The 21,091-nt window shown below is 59.9% G+C and overlaps 1 protein-coding gene across 2 annotated transcripts in view; it reads left to right on the plus strand.

Moving 5' to 3' along the window:
- MFN2 (mitofusin 2) overlaps positions 1-18,135 on the plus strand; it is a 29,534-nt gene extending 11,399 nt beyond the window's left edge. For both annotated transcript variants that reach the window (XM_062190455.1, XM_062190454.1), the window contains 15 exons: positions 1,541-1,703; positions 2,608-2,732; positions 4,077-4,185; positions 4,304-4,411; positions 5,394-5,547; positions 5,778-5,845; positions 6,349-6,470; positions 8,659-8,785; positions 9,084-9,188; positions 9,407-9,509; positions 10,635-10,855; positions 11,186-11,341; positions 14,199-14,395; positions 15,039-15,173; positions 16,352-18,135. In XM_062190455.1, the coding sequence (XP_062046439.1) occupies positions 1,541-1,703; positions 2,608-2,732; positions 4,077-4,185; positions 4,304-4,411; positions 5,394-5,547; positions 5,778-5,845; positions 6,349-6,470; positions 8,659-8,785; positions 9,084-9,188; positions 9,407-9,509; positions 10,635-10,855; positions 11,186-11,341; positions 14,199-14,395; positions 15,039-15,173; positions 16,352-16,421 (1,963 nt within the window). In that variant the 3' untranslated portion in view covers positions 16,422-18,135. The remainder of the gene's footprint in view (positions 1-1,540; positions 1,704-2,607; positions 2,733-4,076; positions 4,186-4,303; positions 4,412-5,393; positions 5,548-5,777; positions 5,846-6,348; positions 6,471-8,658; positions 8,786-9,083; positions 9,189-9,406; positions 9,510-10,634; positions 10,856-11,185; positions 11,342-14,198; positions 14,396-15,038; positions 15,174-16,351) is intronic.
- The last annotated feature ends 2,956 nt before the right edge of the window (positions 18,136-21,091 follow it).

Here is a 21,091-nt window from a genome sequence, read left to right on the forward strand (position 1 = left end):
AAGAGCTGGATCAGAACTGGAGTAGTCGGGACTTAAACCAGCACCCATATGGGATGCTGGCACTGCAGGCAGTGGCCTAACCCACTACCCCAGAGAGGCTGCCCCTGTTGAGGGTTTTTTTAAAAATATATTTTGAATACTTGTAAGTATATTCTGTCATCCCGTAGGTTGACTTTTCACTCTGTTGATTTTTTTTTTTCCCTTTGGAGTTTAGCTCTTTAAAAAATTTTTTTGCTTTATTTTATTTGAGAGTGTCAGAGAGAGAGAGAGAGAGAAAGAAACAAAGAGATCTTCCATCCACTGGTTGACTCCCCGAAAATGGCCACAACAGCCAGGGCTGGGCCAGGCTGAAGCCGGGAGCCTGGAGCTCCATCTGAGTCTTCCACGTGGGTGCCAGGGCCCCACGCACTTGGGCCATCTTCTGCTGCTTTCCCAGGGACCTTAGCAGGGAGCTGGATCAGAAGTGGCGCAGCAGGGACTCAGGTTGGTCCTCTTACGTGGGGTGCCGGCATTACCTGATGGCTTAACCTACACTACAGTGCTGGTCCCCCTCTATTGATCTCGTCCTGTGGGGCACAGAAGTGTTTTTATTTGGTGTAGTCCAGTTTTTCTATTTATATGTTTCTGCCTGTGCTTTTGGTTTCATATCCAAGAAATAACTGCCAAGTCCAATGTCACGAAGCTCCCTGTGTTTTCTTATAAGAGCTGTCTAGTTTCAGCCGTCAGGTGCCCTTCTTTTTACACCCCAAGGTCTTGTAGACACCTGTAAGAAAATTAAAACCCAACGCAGGGAAAGAAGACGTCTCAGCCTGAGGAGTGGTCGCTGTCCCTAGTGACCGGGCCCTCAGGTGTGGCCTCAGGTGGGCGCTCCTCTGGGCTCTCATTTCTGCATCTGGACCTGGGAGGTGTGGCCCCGTTAGGTGAGCCAGCCGGCTAGCAGGGAAGGTCTGCAGTGAGTGACGGGGCTGGGAAGCCCTAGCTCAGCCGAGAGACTGTGGACGCAGACTGAACTTTCTGAGACCCAGCGCAGAAGCTGAACTCTTCTCAAGAGGCAGAATTTGGAAAAGGGATGTGATAGGTCAGAACGCTAAAGGAAGCTTCCCGTTAGCCTGGAGCTGGCCAGGTGAGGAGGGCATGGTGGGAAGAGAGCAACGTGGCCCTGTGAGGAAGCGGAGGACGCTGGGGTGTGTAGCTGAGGTCATCGAGGCTGAGGGAGACAGCCCTGGGGGCCAGCGAGCGGTTTCAGACAGGCAGTCCCCGGGTGTGAGGCTGAGAGGCGGCTGCGCCATTCAGGGCCAGGTTTGGCGTCTGGGTGCTACCCTTGTGCCGGTCGAGAATGGTCTCACGGCACTTACGGAGCCAGGGTCATGGCAGGCCCGCCCCAGGTGGGTTGTCCATGGGGTTTTATGAGCAGAGCGCTGGCTGTGGGCCCTGATCCAGACTGTGAATGCTGGAGGCGGAGTGTCGGACCTCCCTGCTGGTAGCCGCCTTGTGGAAACCAAAGCCGGCAGCGCGTCACTGACAGCCACGGCCTCCGCAGGACGAGCAACGGGAAGAGCACCGTGATCAACGCCATGCTGTGGGACAAAGTGCTGCCCTCCGGCATCGGCCACACCACCAACTGCTTCCTGCGAGTGGAGGGCACAGACGGCCACGAGGCCTTCCTCCTCACCGAGGGCTCCGAGGAGAAGAGGAGCGTGAAGGTGAGCGGCCCTGCTGGCTCCCAGCCTGCGTGCTGCTGCCGGGGCCTGGGCTCAGGCCGTCAGGGCTGGCTTCCCCTCTGACAGGGCTGATCCCGCCTCTAAAAGAGGACAGCGCCTCCTTGTGGTGAAGTGTGGGAAACCATTTGAGAGCAGCTTTGCTTTGTTGCTTTTTTTTTTTTAAAGGACTTATTTATATGAAAGACAGAGTTACTGAGAGGGAGAGGTGGGGCGGGGAGGACAGATTTTCCATCCGCCAATTCATTTCCCAAGTGGCTACAACTGCCAGGAGCCAGGAGCTTCATCCAGGTCTCCCGTGCGGATGCAGGGGCCCAGACTCTTGGGCCATCTTCCACTGCTTTCCCATGCGCATTAGCGGGGAGCTAGATTGGAAGTGGAGCAGCTGGGATTCAAACTGTTGCCACAGTGCCAACCCCAAGACCAGCTTTCCTGGGGACGTTAAGAGCGCTTTGGGAGGGTCAGGAAGGTGGAGCACCAGGAACGAGGGCGCCCAGAGGGCCTGTAGCTGGCCTCTGCACCAAGGAGGGGAGCGGCTGCCTGCTGTAGGCTGGGTGTTCCTGTGCTCTGTGATTCCGACGGGGCCACTCGGGCTTTTCTGAGTGGCAGCTACATTCCTTTGTGAAGCCACAGCTCATTTTGGTTATAAAGAATTAACCAGTGGAGAACAGACTGAGCTCTGGGGTGACATCCAGGAAAGAAGCTCAAAAGAGGACTGAGCAAAGTTGGTTCTGCCAGCGCCTCCCAGCCCTCAGCCTCTGTGTAAAATGGACGAGGAGGTGCTGGGAGGCTGGGCGGCAGCGCCGGCCGCTGTGCTGTGTGGCAGCGGCGCGTGGGGCCTCTCGGCCGGGCGCCTCCTCCTCAGCCCGCTCTCTCCTCCGGCCGTCAGACCGTGAACCAGCTGGCCCACGCCCTCCATCAGGACGAGCAGCTGCACGCCGGCAGCCTGGTGAGCGTGATGTGGCCCAACTCCAAGTGCCCCCTTCTGAAGGACGACCTCGTGCTGATGGACAGGTAAGGGGGCGGGCCTTCCCAGGAGGCCCCGGGCCCTGTTCCCGCACTACTTAAGTATCACTGCCTCCTGGGCTTCCTCTAAGGGGTGCTTGTTCTACCCAGGGGCCCGGCAAATGTCCAGGGAGGGGCTCTCAGAGAGATGGGAGGGTGCCCAAGATGGGGGAGGGTCTGAACCTCAGCCCCTGCTCTTGGGTAGTGCGGAGGGGGCTGTGGTAGGGGAGTTGGCGTGAGGTGGGTACTGTGGAGGGGGCTGTGGTGGGGGAGTCAGTGTGAGGTGGGTACTGCGGAGGGGGCTGTGGTGGGGGAGTCAGTGTGAGGTGGGTACTGCAGAGGGGGCTGTGGTAGGGGAGTTGGCGTGAGGTGGGTACTGCGGAGGGGGTGTGGTGGGGGAGTCGGCGTGAGGTGGGTACTGCGGAGGGGGTGTGGTGGGGGATTTGGTGTGAGGTGGGTACTGCGGAGGGGCTGTGGTGGGGGAGTGGGCGTGAGGTGGGTACTGCGGAGGGGCTGTGGTGGGGGAGTGGGCGTGAGGTGGGTACTGTGGAGGGGGCTGTGGTGGGGGAGTCAGTGTGAGGTGGGTACTGCGGAGGGGCTGTGGTAGGGGGTCGGCGTGAGGTGGGTACTGGGGAGTGGGTGTGGTAGAGGCGCTGGCGTGAGGTGGGTACTGCGGAGGGGCTGTGGTGGGGGGTCGGCGTGAGGTGGGTACTGCGGAGGGGCTGTGGTGGGGGGTCGGCGTGAGGTGGGTACTGCGGAGGGGCTGTGGTGGGGGAGTGGGCGTGAGGTGGGTACTGCGGAGGGGCTGTGGTGGGGGAGTGGGCGTGAGGTGGGTACTGCGGAGGGGCTGTGGTGGGGGAGTGGGCGTGAGGTGGGTACTGGGGAGGGGGCTGTGGTGGGGGGTCGGCGTGAGGTGGGTACTGGGGAGTGGGTGTGGTAGAGGCGCTGGCGTGAGGTGGGTACTGCGGAGGGGCTGTGGTGGGGGAGTGGGCATGAGGTTTTGATTCTCTTGAAGGAACACTTCGCCCCTGCTTTGTGGACAGTCTGACTGTACCAAGCAATACAGGATTATAGCACCTGCCTCGACTCATACAAATACAGAACTTCCATTATAATCTTATGCCCCCAAAGTAAAACAAGTTACTTCGTTTTTACGAAAGTAATAGTGGTATAATAAAGAGTGCACATCCAGCCCCTTGGGGCGATGTGAAGTGGAAGTTACCCCCCCCCCCAGGGCTGGGCCGGATCTCTCTCCCCTCCCCAGCGTGGCTGCCCCCCAGCGTGGCTGCCCCCCAGCAGAAAGGACACGGCTGGTGCTGTGTCTGACCGTGCTGGTTACCTCTGTGCCCCTAGCCCGGGCATCGATGTCACCACAGAGCTGGACAGCTGGATTGACAAGTTTTGCCTGGACGCCGACGTGTTTGTGCTGGTGGCCAACTCGGAGTCCACCCTGATGCAGACGGTAACGCCTCCCCTGCCTCCCCTGCCTCCCCTCGCTCCCAGGACTTGGCTGGGCCGGCAGCTGGTGGGGCCTTGGCTGGCCCAGCCCCTCCTCCACTGAGGTCTTGTTCCCTGTCTAGGAAAAGCAGTTCTTCCACAAGGTCAGCGAGCGGCTCTCCCGCCCCAACATCTTCATCCTGAACAACCGCTGGGACGCGTCTGCCTCAGAGCCCGAGTACATGGAGGAGGTGGGTGCCGTGGGGCAGTCTGGAGGCTGTGGCCCTGTGAGCACCGGCCCCAAGGGCCGCTCCCTGCGCTCCTGGGGCACAGGTGTTTGACTTCCCTGACTTCCTTTCATCGCCAAAGATTCCCCAAGTATTCCCCAGGTCTCCGGTGGCTTTGAAAATGCCCCCCACCCTTTCCCAGGTGGATCCCTCAGTCAGCGCTCTGCCCCAGGTCAGGAAAGCAGCCCCAGCGCAGTGGCGTGGCTGTTTGGGGCCAGGTGCTCCTTTTGTTCATAGTTACTCAGTACGACCTGGCCCGCGTAGGATGACGTCAGGAGAGAAGAGCAAAGATGATTGGTTCTCACTGACAGTCACAACTCAGCTTGATGAGTGTGAAAGGAGAGAGAGGGCAACAGATGAGCAGTGATGGCTTTGCTCGATCAGGTACGCACGCCTGCGGGTCAGAGGCCACGCTCTGGCCTGCACGGGGCGTTGAGACTGCAGTGGGCTTCTTAGCCGTCCTGGTGACGCGTCTCCTCCCCTGTGAGCTGGGCGTCCCGAGGGTGAAATCTGTTGGAGGCACCTGACGCTTGGTGGGCGTCTCCACTCGGCTCTCAGTGGGACCCCAGGATGTGAGCGAGGAGGGATTTTCTGTCTAAGGCCCAGGGAGGACTTGGTTGGTCAGAGCGAGCCCAGGCTTAGATTTCTTGCCCTGCGAATTTCATTCCTTCTGGGGCCCCCCAGCGAGGCAGGTGAGGTGTGAGGGAGCGTCCCTGCTGTATACACAGGTTCCTACTGTATACATGGAGAGTATCTTTGACAGGCCATGTTCCAGGAAACCCCCGGGAAGGACACTGGTCCCCAAGCGCGGGGGCTGGGGAGCAGTGGTGGTGGGAGACCTTTCACTGTGTGCACCCTGGCACGTATTCTAGAGAGAGGCGGTCCAGGGAAGGCTGTGGCTCTGTCAGAAGAGCCGGTCACATACACTTGCCTGTTTGGGCTCCAGGTGCGGCGGCAGCACATGGAGCGGTGCACCGGCTTCCTGGTGGACGAGCTGGGTGTGGTGGATCGCGCTCAGGCCGGCGACCGCATCTTCTTCGTGTCTGCCAAGGAGGTGCTCAATGCCAGGATCCAGAAGGCCCAGGGCATGCCCGAAGGAGGTAACCATGGGAACAGACGGCCCTTCTCTTCCCTGATGTCTGAGTGTCTGGGCTCTGGCCAAGTCAGTCAGTCAGTAGAGTCGCTCTAAGGACAGGAAGCTGCAAGACCTGGAGCCAGGCTCCCTTGGCTGTCCTGCCGGTGTCCAGCCAAGTGCCTGCTGGTGGCGGCTTTCGGGGTGGTTTCTACGTGGCCTGTTTATCTCCCCACTGATGCCGTACACTCCTCCCAGGGGGCGCTCTTGCTGAAGGCTTTCAAGTGCGGATGTTTGAGTTTCAGAATTTTGAGAGGAGATTTGAGGTGAGTCCTTTGGTGCTGGTGTCTGGTAATCCTGTGCCTTCTGAGCTCTCCCTGGCTGCGTCCAAGCAGTAAAAAGGCAGAACCTGGCCCTTGGCTACAGGCGCCGGCGGCCCCCAGCTCCCTCAGTGCCTGGCCCTTGGCCCAGGCGCCGGCGGCCCCCAGCTCCCTCAGTGCCTGGCCCTTGGCCCAGGCGCCGGCGGCCCCCAGCTCCCTCAGTGCCTGGCCCTTGGCCCAGGCGCCGGCGGCCCCAGCTCCCTCAGTGCCTGGCCCTTGGCTCAGGTGCCGGCGGCCCCCAGCTCCCTCAGTGCCTGGCCCTTGGCTACAGGCGCTGGTGGCCCCCACCTTCCTCAGTGCCTGGCCCTTGGCTGCAGGTGCCGGGGGCCCCCAGCTCCCTCAGTGCCTGGCCCTTGGCTCAGGTGCCGGCGGCCCCCACCTTCCTCAGTGCCTGGCCCTTGGCCCAGGCGCCGGCGCCCCCAGCTCCCTCAGTGCCCTGCCTGTTCCAGGAGTGCATTTCTCAGTCTGCGGTGAAGACCAAGTTCGAGCAGCACACGGTGCGGGCCAAGCAGATCGCGGAGGCCGTGCGTCTCATCATGGACTCTCTGCACATCGCGGCTCAGGAGCAGCGGTAAGAGCCCAAGGCTGCAATCAGCCAGAGAGGGCTGCCGAGAGGTGGTGCGCTGTGCCCCGGCCCAGGCTGTCAGGCCGTGCCTGGCTGGCAAAGCGCAGTCGCTGAGCTCCCGTCCAAGGCCCTTCCGCAGCTACCAGAACACCTTAGAGCCACGTGAACGGCCTGGTGAGGTGGGCGGCTGGGTGCCTGGGCCCCCGTGGCCTGTGCAGCACAGTCGTTGGTGTCAGAGACCTCTGTCTGCACCTGTGGAGCACGGCGGCTCTTCTCAGAGCCTGGACACGTGTTTTGAAGCCATCATTTTTGTGAGAAACTAAAATACAGCAAATAACAGAGAATGATATAATACACTTGCTGCTTCCAACCAGAATTGACAGTGTTTGCTTTATATTAAGTTATAGCAGTCTCACCTCTCACTGAAAAAGTACTCTTTTTTTAAACATTTTTTTTAGAGGAGAGAGAAAAAGAGAGAGAGGTCTTCCATCTGCTGGTTCATTCCCCAAATGACCACAAGGGTGGGGCTGAGCCTGGCACTGCTGTCTCCCACGTGGGTGGCGTGGGTCCGTGCACTTGGACCGTCTTCCTTGCTTTCCCAGGCTCATTAGCAGGGAGCTGGATGGAAGCAGAGCAGCTGGGATGCAAGCTGGCACACACGTGGATGCCGTGTTGCAGGCAGTGGCTTAGCCTGCCATGCCACAATGCCGGCCGCCACACGCTCTGAATATATATATATTTTTTGGTATGAGCAAACACTTATATATTTTTTTTTTTTTTTTTTTGACAGGCAGAGTAGACAGAGAGAGAGAGAAAGGTCTTCCTTTACCGTTGGTTCACCCTCCAGTGGCCGCCGTGGCCGGCGCACCATGCTGATCCGATGGCAGGAGCCAGGTGCTTCCTCCTGGTCTCCCATGGGGTGCAGGGCCCAAGGACTTGGGCCATCCTCCACTGTGCTCCCGGGCCACAGCAGAGAGCTGGCCTGGAAGAGGGGCAACCGGGACAGAATCCGGCACCCCGACTAGGACTAGAACCCGGTGTGCTGGCGCCGCAGGCAGAGTATTAGCCTATTGAGCCGCGGTGCTGGCTGCATTTATTTTACTGCACTTCAGTTATAAGAAAATAAGATTTCTAAGTGACTCAACCGTAGGCAATCCTTTGAAAGGTGGCTTTCCTCTGTCACGCCAGCTCGTTATGTCACTAAGATGGACCTGCTAGAATCTGATTGTTTTAAGTAAACACAAACGGGAAGAGTCGAAGGTTCGCTCGGATACAGCGTCAGGGTCCGCACTCTCCCAGCTGTCTCGAGCTGTGTCCTGAACGACGGGCAGCGGTGCCTCCTCCTTCTGTCGGGGGTCACTCTGGGCAGGTCGCTGCACCAGCTCTTCTTCTTCTCACCCGTTTTCTCCTTGGTCCTGGTTGGTCAATGACTTGGTTATTTTTGCCAGGCTTCCTGGTTTTGAGTTTATGATATTAATTAGTGCCAAGGTTCCAAGTTCTGGGAACATTTCAGCAAAATTGACACAGTTGTAAGATTACCGTAAGCTGTATATTCACTGTTCACTTTAAGTTTTTGCAGGTGCCGCATGTATGGGATGGGGGGCATCTTCCGCTGGGTTGTTTCTGCTCTCTCTGCCTTCACAAGCCCCACCGCAGTGGGCATCTGCCTGTGTACCCCTGCGTGGCTGCGTGGACCCTGCGGGAGTCAGGCCTCGGGGCAGCTGCTCTGCGGTGGAGAGTCAGCCTTTTGGGTTTTACTTTGCTGCTCTCCACCACAGCTGTGCCCCGTTCCTCCTCCCAGCGGCGCTCTCTGTGGGAACTCCCATTTCCTTAGCTCTCGCCGGAACTTCAGACGTGGTCGCTTGGGCCAGACTTCCTGGGGAAAAGTAGTTCTGCTTTTTATCGTTGTCGTGAGCACTAGTGAGGTTGAGCTCTGGAACTTGTCCTAAAACCCCTTCAGTACCTCCCCACTGTCCCTCCCCCATCTTCTCGCAAGTGCAAGACCGCCAAGTGCAGTGGCCGCTGTGGTGTCTCCCTCCTGTCCGGGAAGGGGAAGGCCGTGCCCCGGATGTGTGGGTGAATCCCTGCTCGGGCCCAGTGGAGGGAGGAGACCTGGCCTGGGTGCCCCGATCCTGCTTGCTGCTTTGCTTACCAGGTGGGAAGGCGGATCCTCTGACGAGGCCTCTGTCTGCAGGGTTTACTGCCTGGAAACGCGTGAGGAACGGCAAGACCGGCTGAGGTTCATCGACAAGCAGCTGGAGCTCTTGGCTCAGGACTACCGACTGAGAATCAAGCAGATTACCGAGGAAGTGGAAAGGCAGGTGAGAGACGCGGAGGTTGCATGGTGAGGAGGCTCCACCAGGGTGCTGGCAGCAGATCGTCACACAGCCTCGTCTTGGAGCCTTCCCAGTTTTCCAGAAGGAAGTGGTGGCCCTGATTCGAGAACATGGAACGTCCCCTTGGGTTCCTGGGCAAGTCCCCCGCCACTGGGCCTCTTGTTCCCCTTCTCAGACGGGTGTCTGCGCAGCCAGGAGACCAGTGTCTGCGGGAAGGCTGTGGGAGTCTCCTGGCGCGGCAGGATGGGGCCACTCTCTGACTGGACACTTCCTCTCGCTGCAGGTGTCCACCGCCATGGCAGAGGAGATCAGGCGCCTGTCCGTGCTGGTGGACGAGTACCAGATGGATTTCCACCCTTCCCCGGTGGTCCTCAAGGTTTATAAGAACGTGAGTCACAAAGCAGCAGGTGCTCTTGGCGGGTCCCCTCCCCCTGCAACCTGTCATTCCCTTTGCTGTTGGGTGGAGTCACCACGCAGAGCATGGAAGCGCAGTCGGGGAGACAAGACCGGCGCTCCCCAGCCTCTGCAGCCTCCCGGACGGTGCGGGCGGGACAAGCCCCGAGGGCGGGGGTGCTGCTCCTCCTAACCCCGCCCTTCTGCTTGCAGGAGCTTCATCGCCATATAGAGGAAGGCCTGGGCCGGAACATGTCTGACCGCTGCTCCACAGCCATCACCAGCTCCCTGCAGACCATGCAGCAGGACATGATAGGTTAGCGCTGCGGAGAGCGTGGGGCCCGGGGCGGGGGACTGCCCGGAGGTCAGAGTGGGAGGCCAGGCCTTCCTGTCTGTCATCTCTGGTGAGGACTCAGCGCTGTGCCTTTGAGTTCCGGTGTGCGTCTTGTGAATTTTTTTTTTTTTTAAGATTTATTTATTTATTTCAAAGTTAGGGAGAGAGAGATCCTTGTCTGCTGGTTCACACCCCAGTGGCTGCAATGACCAAGGTTATGCCAGATTGAAGCCAGGAGCCAGGAACTCCATGCTAGTCTCCCACGTGGGTGGCATGGTCCGAGCACTCGGGTCATCTGCTGCTGCTTTTCCAGGCACATTAGCAGCAAACGGGGTCAGGAGTAAAGGAGTGAACTGGCAAGTTCAAAAAAATTGGAAATTTTTTAAAAAATGTATTTATTTGAGAGGCAGGTTACAGACAAAGAGAGGGAGAGACAGAGAGAGAGAGGTCTTCCATCTGCTGGTTCACTCCCCAAATGGCCACAATGGCTGGAGCTGGGCTGGAGCTGAGCCAGTCTGAAGCCAGGAGCCAGAAGCTTTTTCTGGGTCTCTCACATGGGTGCAGGGGCCCAAGGACTCGGGCCATCTTTCAGTGCTTTCCCAGGCCATAGCAGAGAGCTGGATGGGAAGTGGAATAGTCAGAACTCAAGCTGGCACCCATATGGGATGCCGGCACCGCAGGTGGAGGATTAACCTCCCATGCCACAGCGCCACACACTGGCACTCGTGTGGGGTGCTGACATTTCGGGTGGTACCCCAGCCCACTGTGCCACAGTGCCGGCACCTGTGAATTCATTCTGTACGAGAATACTGCAGAGTTCATGGGAAATGGAATGAAAACATAGATTAATTTTGGTGTAAAATGTTTAGAAATCTGTGCAGACAGTATGTCTTACGAAGTTCATGGAAGTGTGTATTACAGAAAAACTGCATGGGTTTCAAAATTTTTTTGCACCAAAATAAACACACAGGCCTCGTTCGGGCTGTGGTTTCTGTGCGGAGCTGTGCTGCATCCTTGGCAGGAGCTCGCGTGCCCTGGTTCCTGGGGGCGTGGCGCCGGCGTGGCAGGGCTCGGCTGACCCGGCTCTCCCGGTTTGTGTCCCGGCAGACGGCTTGAAGCCCCTGCTTCCTGCATCCATGCGGAGCCAGATAGACGTGCTGGTGCCTCGCCAGTGCTTCTCCCTCAGCTACGACCTGAACTGTGACAAGCTGTGTGCCGACTTCCAGGAGGACATTGAGTTCCATTTCTCCCTCGGGTGGACCATGCTGGTGAATAGGTTCCTGGGCCCCAAGAACAGCCGCCGGGCCTTGATGGGCTACAACGACCAGGCAAGCCAGGCTCCTCACCCCAGGGGTGTCGCAGTGCACACCCATCTCTGGACAGGGCCCTGGGGTCCACAGTGTGGGCACCGTGCTGAAGTGAGCAGGCGTGGCCGTGGCTGCTGCTCACGGTGCCGGCCGTGGGTAGCTGCTGTGTGGGGGAAGAGCTTCCTCTCCCGTCTGCTGCTTGCGGGCTCATTTCCCCTCCTCTTGCCTTTCAGAAGGGATGAGCCGCCCTGTGTGTCCCTGTCCTAGCTCCCCAGCCTTGAGGGTCACCGAGGGTTACCGCGATTGAGGCTCGGCACACTCTTCTCACCCCTGTGTCATTTCTCTCTCCAGGTTCAGCGCCCTGTGCCTCTGACACCAGCCAACCCCAGCATGCCCCCGCTGCCGCAGGGCTCACTCACCCAGGAGGAGCTCATGGTCTCCATGGTTACGGGCCTGGCCTCCCTGACGTCCAGGACCTCCATGGGCATCCTGGTTGTTGGAGGCGTGGTCAGTAGCAAGGCCTGCCCGGGCAGGTGGGGAGAGGGGTGGGTGGCCTAGCAGGTCTTGGCAGGCTGTTGTGGATGGCTGTGTGGCCGGAGCCCCTCACAGAAGTTATCGATCCGTCGAAGCCTCCCTCAGCCAGCGGGACACTTGGGTTGTAGCTTTCCTGTTTCCCACGTGGGCGGATTGACAGTGGCTTGTCAAGGACGCCCAGCTAGGATTTGAACCCTGGCTCCGTCTGACTATATGGCCACGCTCTTTCCCCGTAGGGCCTGTGCTACTTGGTGGGGTGGGAATGGCCTGAGGTTTTGGCAGCTTGGTTTTTAAGAGGAGTGGGCGTGAAAGAAGCCTTCTCATTTGTAGCTGGGGAGACCAGAGCAGAACTTGGCAGCTGGGTTGTGGACCCTCAGCTCTCCAGCTCTGCGTTTGTGGCCCTGGCCCCTCCTCCCCCCCACTGTCAAGGCCTGGGTGGCAGGCTGCCCTCTGTCAGCGAGGTTCCCCCTGCCTCGGGCTGAAGACGCCCCGGTTGCTGCGGGGTTGTGCACACCCCGGGGTGTGGGCACATTCTCTTTACTGTGGACACTGGAGTGGTGGAGCCGTGGCACAGGGAGTGGCACTCCCAGCGTTGGGACGAGGGTGCAGAGCAAGGCCCCTTGTGCCTGCACTGCAGGTGGCACGTTCCCTGGTCCTCAGGGACCCGGCAGAGGGCCATGGGCTGAGGTGCGGTGCTTGGCAGTTGTGCCACCATCGTGCAGCGTCTTTTGCTCAGGGCGTCCTGTGAGTGGGCGGACCCCGCGTGTCTGTCACGTGCTCAGGGTGTCCTGTGAGGAGCCCGCGTGTCTGTCACGTGCTCAGGGTGTCCTGTGAGTGGTGGGAGCCCACGTGTCTGTCACATGCTCAGGACGTCCTGTGAGTGGTCGGAGCCCGCGTGTCTGTCACGTGCTCAGAGCGTCCTGTGAGTGGGCGGAGCCCGCGTGTCTGTTACGTGCTCAGGGCGTCCTGTGAGTGGTCGGAGCCCGCGTGTCTGTCACGTGCTCAGGGCGTCCTATGAGTGGTCGGAGCCCGCGTGTCTGTCACGTGCTCAGAGCGTCCTGTGAGGAGCCCGCATGTCTGTCACGTGCTCAGGGTGTCCTGTGAGTGGTCAGAGCCCGCGTGTCTGTCACGTGCTCAGAGTGTCCTGTGAGTGGTCGGAGCCCGCGTGTCTGTCACGTGCTCAGGGTGTCCTGTGAGTGGTCGGAGCCCGCGTGTCTGTCACGTGCTCAGAGCATCCTGTGAGGAGCCTGCATGTCTGTCACGTGCTCAGAGCGTCCTGTGAGGAGCCCGCGTGTCTGTCACGTGCTCAGAGCATCCTGTGAGTGGGCGGAGCCCACGTGTCTGTCATGTGCTCAGGGCGTCCTGTGAGGAGCCCGCGTGTCTGTCATGTGCTCAGAGCGTCCTGTGAGGAGCCCGCGTGTCTGTCACGTGCTCAGAGCATCCTGTGAGTGGGCGGAGCCCGTGTGTCTGTCACGTGCTCAGGGCGTCCTGTGAGTGGTCAGAGCCCGCGTGTCTGTCACGTGCTCAGGGTGTCCTGTGAGTGGTCGGAGCCCGCGTGTCTGTCACGTGCTCAGGGTGTCCTGTGAGTGGTCGGAGCCCGCGTGTCTGTCACGTGCTCAGGGCATCCTGTGAGTGGGCGGAGCCCGCGTGTCTGTCACGTGCTCAGAGCATCCTGTGAGGAGCCCGCGTGTCTGTCACGTGCTCAGGGCATCCTGTGAGTGGTCGGAGCCCGTGTGTCTGTCACGTGCTCAGGGCATCCTGTGAGTGGGCGGAGCCCACGTGTCTGTCATGTGCTCAGGGCGTCCTGTGAGGAGCCCACGTGTCTGTCACGTGCTCAGGGTGTCCTGTGAGGAGCCCGCGTGTCTGTCACGTGCTCAGAGCATCCTGTGAGTGGGCGGAGCCCACGTGTCTGTCACGTGCTCAGGGTGTCCTGTGAGTGGTCGGAGCCCGCGTGTCTGTCACGTGCTCAGGGTGTCCTGTGAGTGGTCGGAGCCCACGTGTCTGTCACGTGCTCAGAGCATCCTGTGAGGAGCCTGCATGTCTGTCACGTGCTCAGAGCGTCCTGTGAGGAGCCCGCGTGTCTGTCACGTGCTCAGAGCATCCTGTGAGTGGGCGGAGCCCACGTGTCTGTCACGTGCTCAGGGTGTCCTGTGAGTGGTCGGAGCCCGCGTGTCTGTCACGTGCTCAGGGTGTCCTGTGAGTGGTCGGAGCCCACGTGTCTGTCACGTGCTCAGAGCATCCTGTGAGGAGCCTGCATGTCTGTCACGTGCTCAGAGCGTCCTGTGAGGAGCCCGCGTGTCTGTCACGTGCTCAGAGCATCCTGTGAGTGGGCGGAGCCCACGTGTCTGTCACGTGCTCAGGGCGTCCTGTGAGGAGCCCGCGTGTCTGTCACGTGAACGAGGAACCAGGCGTGCAGGGGCCTGCTGAGCTCATGCAGCCCGCATGGTAGCCGCGTGACTGGGAGCTCTGAGCCCTGTGGTCTCGGGCCCCAGCCGGGTTGCCGTGAACCATGCTGTCACACCCCAGACCAGGGGAGCCCGTGCTTGAGGTGCAGCGTCGGGGCCCTCAGGGCGGCGTTGCTCAGAGCACGCCAGCACGCACCCAAGAGTTCTGCTTACCTGGGCCCGGGCTCTGGGCCCCACCTCCTGCTTGGTGTCAGCCGCGGAGCCGACACCGGGTTTCCCCCGTTTCCAGCTGCCCCTGGGGGCTCTGAGGAGACACCCGGGCTCCGTGGCTGGGGCTCTGGAGACAGCCCTGGCAGGGACAGGCCCGGGAGCACAGGGCTGGGTTGGAGAGAGCTTCTGGCTGGGCTGACCGTGTGCCTCTGCAGGTGTGGAAGGCGGTGGGCTGGCGGCTCATCGCCCTCTCCTTCGGGCTCTACGGCCTCCTCTACGTCTACGAGCGTCTCACCTGGACCACCAAGGCCAAGGAGAGGGCCTTCAAGCGCCAGTTTGTGGAGTACGCCAGTGAGAAGCTGCAGCTCATCATCAGCTACACGGGCTCCAACTGCAGCCACCAGGTCCAGCAGTGAGTGCCCCGCCCGGCCTGGAGACCATCAGCAGGGGAGGGGGCCCCTCAGGGACGCCTTGCATCCTGGGCTGGGACAGTAGGATGCTGGTGCCCCGGGGAGGAGGAGGGGACGAAGAGGGACTCTGGTGGAGGAGTTTGTAGAGGTTCCCTGCAGGGCGTGGGCCACGGACGGAGCAGCGTGTTCCTGCAGGTGTCTCCGGTCAGTGGGAGGCAGCTGCGTCCTTGTTTGCGTTGCTGTGTGGCGCACCAGTTGGGGGCGTCACGCACTGAAGTTTCCAGTGTTCCTCTGACCCTTTGAGGCAGCGCTGTTTTCCAAGCTGGGGGGGGCTGAGCCTCGGGCAGTCGTGCGTCTCCTGCCGTTGGGCTGCTGAGCCGCGGCAGAGGCAGGACCCGAGTGCTGCTGTCTGTGCCCGGCCGGGCTGTGCTGCTTCCCACACCGTGGAGATGCCGGGGGGGCGGGTGTTAGGGTTCGTCCCAGAGGCGGCACGGGTAGGAAAGATTCTGCAAACGAGGCTTGGTTCAGGGCACAGCCATGGCAGGGAGGTGAGCAGGCCCAGCTGCTGGCCTGCTCTGGGGGATTTGGCCACCGTTGGCGTCCTGTGCAAACAGGGGTGCCCGGTTGACTTCCTGTCCCCACCAGGGAACTGTCTGGGACGTTTGCTCACCTATGCCAGCAAGTCGACGTCACCCGGGAGAACCTGGAGCAGGAGATTGCCACCATGAATAAGAAAATCGAGGTCCTCGACTCACTTCAGAGCAAAGCGAAACTGCTCAGGTGAGGCTGGCCCGGGGCCGAGCGGGCGGCCCTGCTGCCGGTCCTGTCCGGGGCACGGACACAGGCCTCTCTAGCGAGGATTTGCTCACTTGTGTTAGATGTTTGCCAGGCCCTGCTGGGCGTGAGGACCGGCCCTGAAGGCTCTCGCTGCCTCTGGCTCCTGCCCTCAGGTCACTGCAGCAGGCGGCCGCCCCGTGAGGCTGCAGCTGCAGGGAGCGCCTCAGGCACTTACGTGCTGCTCCGCTCCACCCTGCCCGCCCCGTGAGCTCGGTCAACTCCGCTTCCTAAGTGGGAAGATGGGCAGCTTGTCCAGAGGCCCTTAGGAAATGGTCCGGCTAGGACTCGAGGCCCCCTGTGCCCGGTGGCCCGACACCCTGTGTGTGCGTCTCCTGGCAGCGGGCTGGCCCTGTCCCTGCGTTCCACTGAGTCCCTCTCAGAGCCCAGGAAGGGGCAGTAGCATCATGTTTCCCCATGGGGATGCTGGTTTCCGGCTGGACTGGCAGAAGCAAGATTGAACCATCTCCCGAGCCACGGAGTTCCCTCAGCAGCTTGCCAGGGAGAGTGCCAGTGTGAGCCAGGAGTCCTGGGGTCTGGTCCCGCTCAGCTTTCCTGTGTCAGTGTTGTCATGAGCAGTGGGAGCCAGACTTCATGACGCAGTCACAGAGCTGCTGGTGGGAGGGCTCTGCTAAAGTCCTCAGCTTGTGGTGACATCATGTGGGGACCCTGTGCTTCGTGCCCCGGCCCTGACTGCAGAGGCCTGCGGAGTGGCCAAGCCAGAGGGTTGGTGCATCAGAGGGCACTGGCTCCACCCCTCCAGCCTGGCCTGTGCGGATGTGCCCCTCCCCGGCCCCACCCTGGGACAGCTGCTCCCCACTGGGGACTCTCGGGCTGTTGCTTGTCAGCCTTGGGGACACGGCTGAACCTGGAAAGGGCCACGTGTCAGCTCCCAAGCCCTGGCCTGACAGCCAGGGAGACACAGCTCCTGGCAGTGCGGTAGGCAGTCCCCCGGAAGCAGACACCAGGCCTGAGGGTCAGGAGAGCCCAGAGCACAGGACCTGGCAACGTTAGTGACCTCCTGGCCATCACAAAGTAGGCGGGGTAAGGGAGGGTGATTGAGGACCCCTGTCACGTGTCCTTGGGAAGTGGCTCGGTGTTGCAAATGAACCGTTTCTTTGCAGGAATAAAGCTGGTTGGTTGGACAGCGAGCTGAACATGTTCACGCACCAGTACCTGCAGCCCAGCAGATAGTGGGCAGCGTGGAGCAGAGCCTGCGCAGAGAAGGGCGGGGCCATCAGTCCACAGCACCCAGGGTCCCCCAGGGACACGCGCAGCTCTGGTCCCTGCCACTGCCGAATGAAACACCCCTATGTCCACTGTTCCGAGCCCTCAGCACTAGTCATTTCCCCTCTGCCTGCTCTGCAGGAGGATCTGCCCATCCCCCCACCCTGTGGAGACCTGACCACACCGGGCACCCGTGGGCCGGGGCGCCAGGGCCCCTGTCTGCTTTGTCAGCCTCCCCTGACAGCATCAGTTGGTGACTTGATGCGGTCTCAGATGTCAGCGATTCAGGGTGACTGACCGGACCTGGCACGTGTTAGGCAGACACCCTCAGCTCCCTGTGGCCCTGCACACCTGCCCTGCTCGTGCCCCAGCATGCCGGCAGGGAGGCTGCACCGGGGCGCTGGGCGGTCTCCCCAGAAGCCTCGGGAACCATCGAGAAGGCCGTGCGGCTTGGCTGGGTTTGGCCCTCCGGCCGCTGTGCGTCCTCCCATTTGCCACTCTTCTGCTGGTCTTGAGACCTCAAAACTGAGGCAGGCCCAGCGCCCCAGAGGAGGGAGGGACGCGCAGGGGCTGAGGAGGGGGACGTGGAGGATATGGGATGCGTGTGGTGCCGTGGGAGGGGGAAGCCATCACGTGATCAGGAGGGACGCGTGTCCCTTCCTCTGCTTTCATCCCTCGGCCCGTGTGGTCCTGGAGAAAGCTGGCCTGTCCAGGTGGTTAAAGAACGTAGTGGGAGGAAGGTGGGGGAAGGTGAGCATCTTGGTGGCAGGCTGAGGGGAGCCCTGCCCAGGTCGGCTGGACACTGGAGTGGAAAACAGGAACCCCGATGGACCTTGCTGTGTGAGGCGTTCCCAGGCCTGGGCCCCATCCCACCAACTTCACTGCACCCCGCTACAGCCCTGCAAGGCACTGCCCACCCCTCCTTGGCCGCGGTGCTCTGGACTTCCCCGTGCCAGGCTCTGCAGGTGGCCAGGAAACAGGGAAACAGCACCCCTGCCCTCCCTCCCCAGCGCCCAGAGCCTCACGCCGACCTGGCAAGTGTTTGTTGTCTTCATCAGCCTAGGGGGTTAAGTGCCTGGGAAAAGCCGGATCGGGCTCCCAGGCAGGGCAGACCCGTCTGGTTGTGTCGTGCTGGCCTTGTCCCAGCAGCATCCATCTCGGGGAAGTGAGTTGGTGGCCTCCGTGCAGGTGATGTCCGCGTCCCCTCTTGTCCTCAGGTGCTGGGTCTGCCTTGGCCTATGGCCTGAGAGATGGACTTTGTCAAGGGTGACGGGCGATGGGACAGGGTTTTGAGCGGGGCCAGGCCTGGGTGGGTGGGGTCACCTCACACCATGTCAGGAAAATCAGTATCACACAATTCCAATGAATTTTGTGCTCTTTTTTGAAAAAGTTATTTAGAATAAACATGGATTTTTTTCAACATAGCCCCTGGGGAATGAATGAAATCTGAAGCTTCTTACACAAGTCAAATCCGGGCACTGAAATCCACCCTTTCTGAAAGACGCGTGGCCGGAAGCACTTTACTTTAATGCTGCTACCTTTGTTCTCTGTTGTCTGTGCGTTTGCTGGAGTGCGAGGCGGCCCCCACACAGTGGTTCTTCTCCAGTGTACTTGCCTGAACTACTCCTGTATCATTGCTCATAATATTGGAACCTGAAATAAAATCTAGTTGGAAACCTTGCATCAGACCTCTTCCCGTCAGTTCTAGGTTCGGGGCAGACTCCTGGGCTTGGAGGTGACGGCGGCTGTTTCTGGGGAGTTCCCACTGCGCCTTGCTCATGGGCCCCTCCTCAGTCACGGAGAGAATCAGACTGGCAGAACAAGGGACGTCACCGATCTTTAAGGCCAGGAGCTCCAGAGAGATTTCTTTGCCACTTTATTATAACTGCAAACCAGCTTTCACTTGGCACGACTCAGGCCGGGCCGCCCAGCTGCCCTCGGAGGATCTGCGACCTTTGCTTTTCCTTCTCTCTTCGCAGGGCCCTCAGGCGTGGGCCAGGGTGTGATAGTTTCTCTGTCCCCGCACACCCGTTTCAGAGGCCGTGTGGCGTAGCTGACGGCAGCCAGCTGCTCCTCCCAGGTTCCCAGGCCACATCCCCCAGTGTCCGTGACAGTCCCATTTTTCCTGGCAGCCAGCACTGAACAGCTAGGAAACCCCTCCTTGTGTCGCCTGTTGGAACACGTGCTCAGAGTTTTGCTTAGTGATAGCTGCCAGGCATCCAGATGACTGTGGTGCCGAACCGGACCACAGGGAAAACGTGAACGAGAGCCCTGCCCTAGCACAGCCCATGCCCTGGTCTGCCCTCTGCCTTCTGGGGACAGAACTAACAACGCCACTGGAACCCTAGGCAGGCATAGCGCTGGGACTGTGTTCACTGACCAGCATGCACAGCCCCAACGTGGAGACGAGGCTCAGAAATGTTAGGACTGGCTCACCTCGGCAGCTGGGGTAGAAGGGGGTGGAGCCCATGACTTAATTTCCCCAATCCCTGTGGCTTTCAAACTTTTTTTTTTTTTTTTTTTTTTGGACAGGCAGAGAGAGAGAAAGGTCTTCCTTCTGTTGGTTTACCCCCCAAATGGCTGCTATGGCCGGCGCTGCACCGATCCGAAGTCAGGAGCCAGGCGCTTCCTCCTGATCTCCCACACGGGTGCAGGGGCCCAAGCACTTGGGCCATCCTCCACTGCCCTCCTGGGCCACAGCAGAGAGCTGGACTGGAAGAGGAGCAACTGGGACGGAATCCAGCGCCCCGACCGGAACTAGAACCTGGGGTGCTGGTGCCGCAGGCGGAGGATTAGCCTAGTGAGCCGTGGCACTGGCCTTCAAACTTAACCTTTTTAAAAAGCATGTATTTGAGGGGCCGGCACCTGCAGTGCCACCATCCATTTGGGTGCTGGTTCAAGTCCAGGCTGCTCTACTTCCGATCCAGCTCTCTGATGTGGCCTGGGAAAGCAGTAGAAGATGGCCCAAGTCCTTGGGCCCCTGCACCCATGTGGGAGACCCGGAAGAAGCTCCTGGCTCCTGGCTTTGGATCAGCGCAGCTCTGGCAGTTGCAGCCATTTGGGGAGTGAAACATCGGGTGGAAGACCTCTCTTTCTCTGCCTCTCCTCTCCCTGCACAACTATGACTTTCAAATAAATAAATCTTTAAATATATATATATATACCTTTAAAAAAGTATATATCTGAAAAAGTGCTTCTATCTACCGGTTTACTCCCCCCCATGCCAACAGCTGGAGCTGGGCCAGGCTGAAACCAGGAGCCAGGAGCACCATCCGGGGGTCTCCTATGTAAGTGGCAGGGACTCAGGTACTTGGGCTTTGACCTGCGCCTCCCAGGAAGCTGGCTGGCAAGCAGAGTAGCTGGTACTTGGTGGGATGCCAGCATCCCAGGCGGCAGCTTAGCCCGCTGTGCCAGAACACTCCCCTCAAGCTCACTTCTTACCCTGACCCAGAGTTATAAATACAGTCACATAGGACACACGACCATGGATAAGTGAAATAAGTTTTTTTTAAAAGGAGTTGCCAGTTTTCTGCAATGCATGAGAAGTTTCTGGTCTTAGCAAGATGCTGTTTACAATGCACTCGATTGCTGTCCAGCTCCTGCCCGGGGCCGCACCTCATGGCTCACTGCGGCCCGTGACCTCCTCCCTGTCACGGCCAGACTCCTCTCTGGCTGCTCAGACTGCCTCAGCTGCCCCTGGGAGTTCTGGGAAACGCGGAAGGCTGGGGTTTCCGCCTGCAGTGATCATGTCTGTGACGTTCATCACAGAGTCCGGAGCCGGGAAAGTTCCACTGTCGCAAGCGCTGGGGAGGGGGAGAGCCGGGTTCTGCGAGCGTCCCCCCTGAAACGGGCCCGCGTCACAGACGCCGGCCGGCTCACTGTCCTCGTGGGCGCGGTGTTCTGTCTCTGAGTTAGACTCAGGCTTGAGATAAGAACAAGCAGCTGTTACTGAGCGTTTAGCCCGCAGTCACACGTGTGGACCGTGCACGCAAGAGCCCAGCCTGTAGTTCAGCAAAACCTTCGAGCGCCTCACAAGTGCCAGGCACGGTTCCAGGCTACTGGAGATACAGATGTGAGCACAGCAGACAGAAGGGCGCTGCCTTTTTTTTTTTTTTTTTTTTTTTAAGATTTAGTTACTTTATTAGAAAGGCTGAGTTACAGAGAGGCAGGGCTGTGGGGGGAGGGTCTTCCATCCTCTGGTTCACTCCCCAAATGGCTGCAACGGTCAGAGCTGGGCCAATCCGAAACCAGGAACCAGGAGCTTCTTCTGGATCTCCCATGCAGGTGCAGGGGCCCAAGGACTTGGCCCATCTTCTTTTTTCCAAGACCATTAACAGGGAGCTGGATCAGAAGTGGAGCAGTCAGGATTCGAACTGGCATCCATATGGGATGCCGGCACTGCAGGCAGTGGCTTTACCTGCTACGCCACAGCGATGGCCCCAGAAGTCTCTGCCTTTATGGACTCTATGTGGGTGAGGCAGATAGCAGGCAGCATGAACTGGGTGAAAAAGGGAGATGTGGGGCTGGCATTGGCCTGCAATCCCAGCATCTCCTACGGGTGCTGGTTTGTGTCCCAACTGCTTCCCTTCCCATCCAACTCCCTGCTGATGGCCTGGGAAAGCAATGGAAGATAGCTC

The sequence above is a fragment of the Lepus europaeus genome, chromosome 5 (genome assembly GCF_033115175.1).
Source record: "Lepus europaeus isolate LE1 chromosome 5, mLepTim1.pri, whole genome shotgun sequence".
Lineage (NCBI taxonomy): Eukaryota > Metazoa > Chordata > Mammalia > Lagomorpha > Leporidae > Lepus > Lepus europaeus.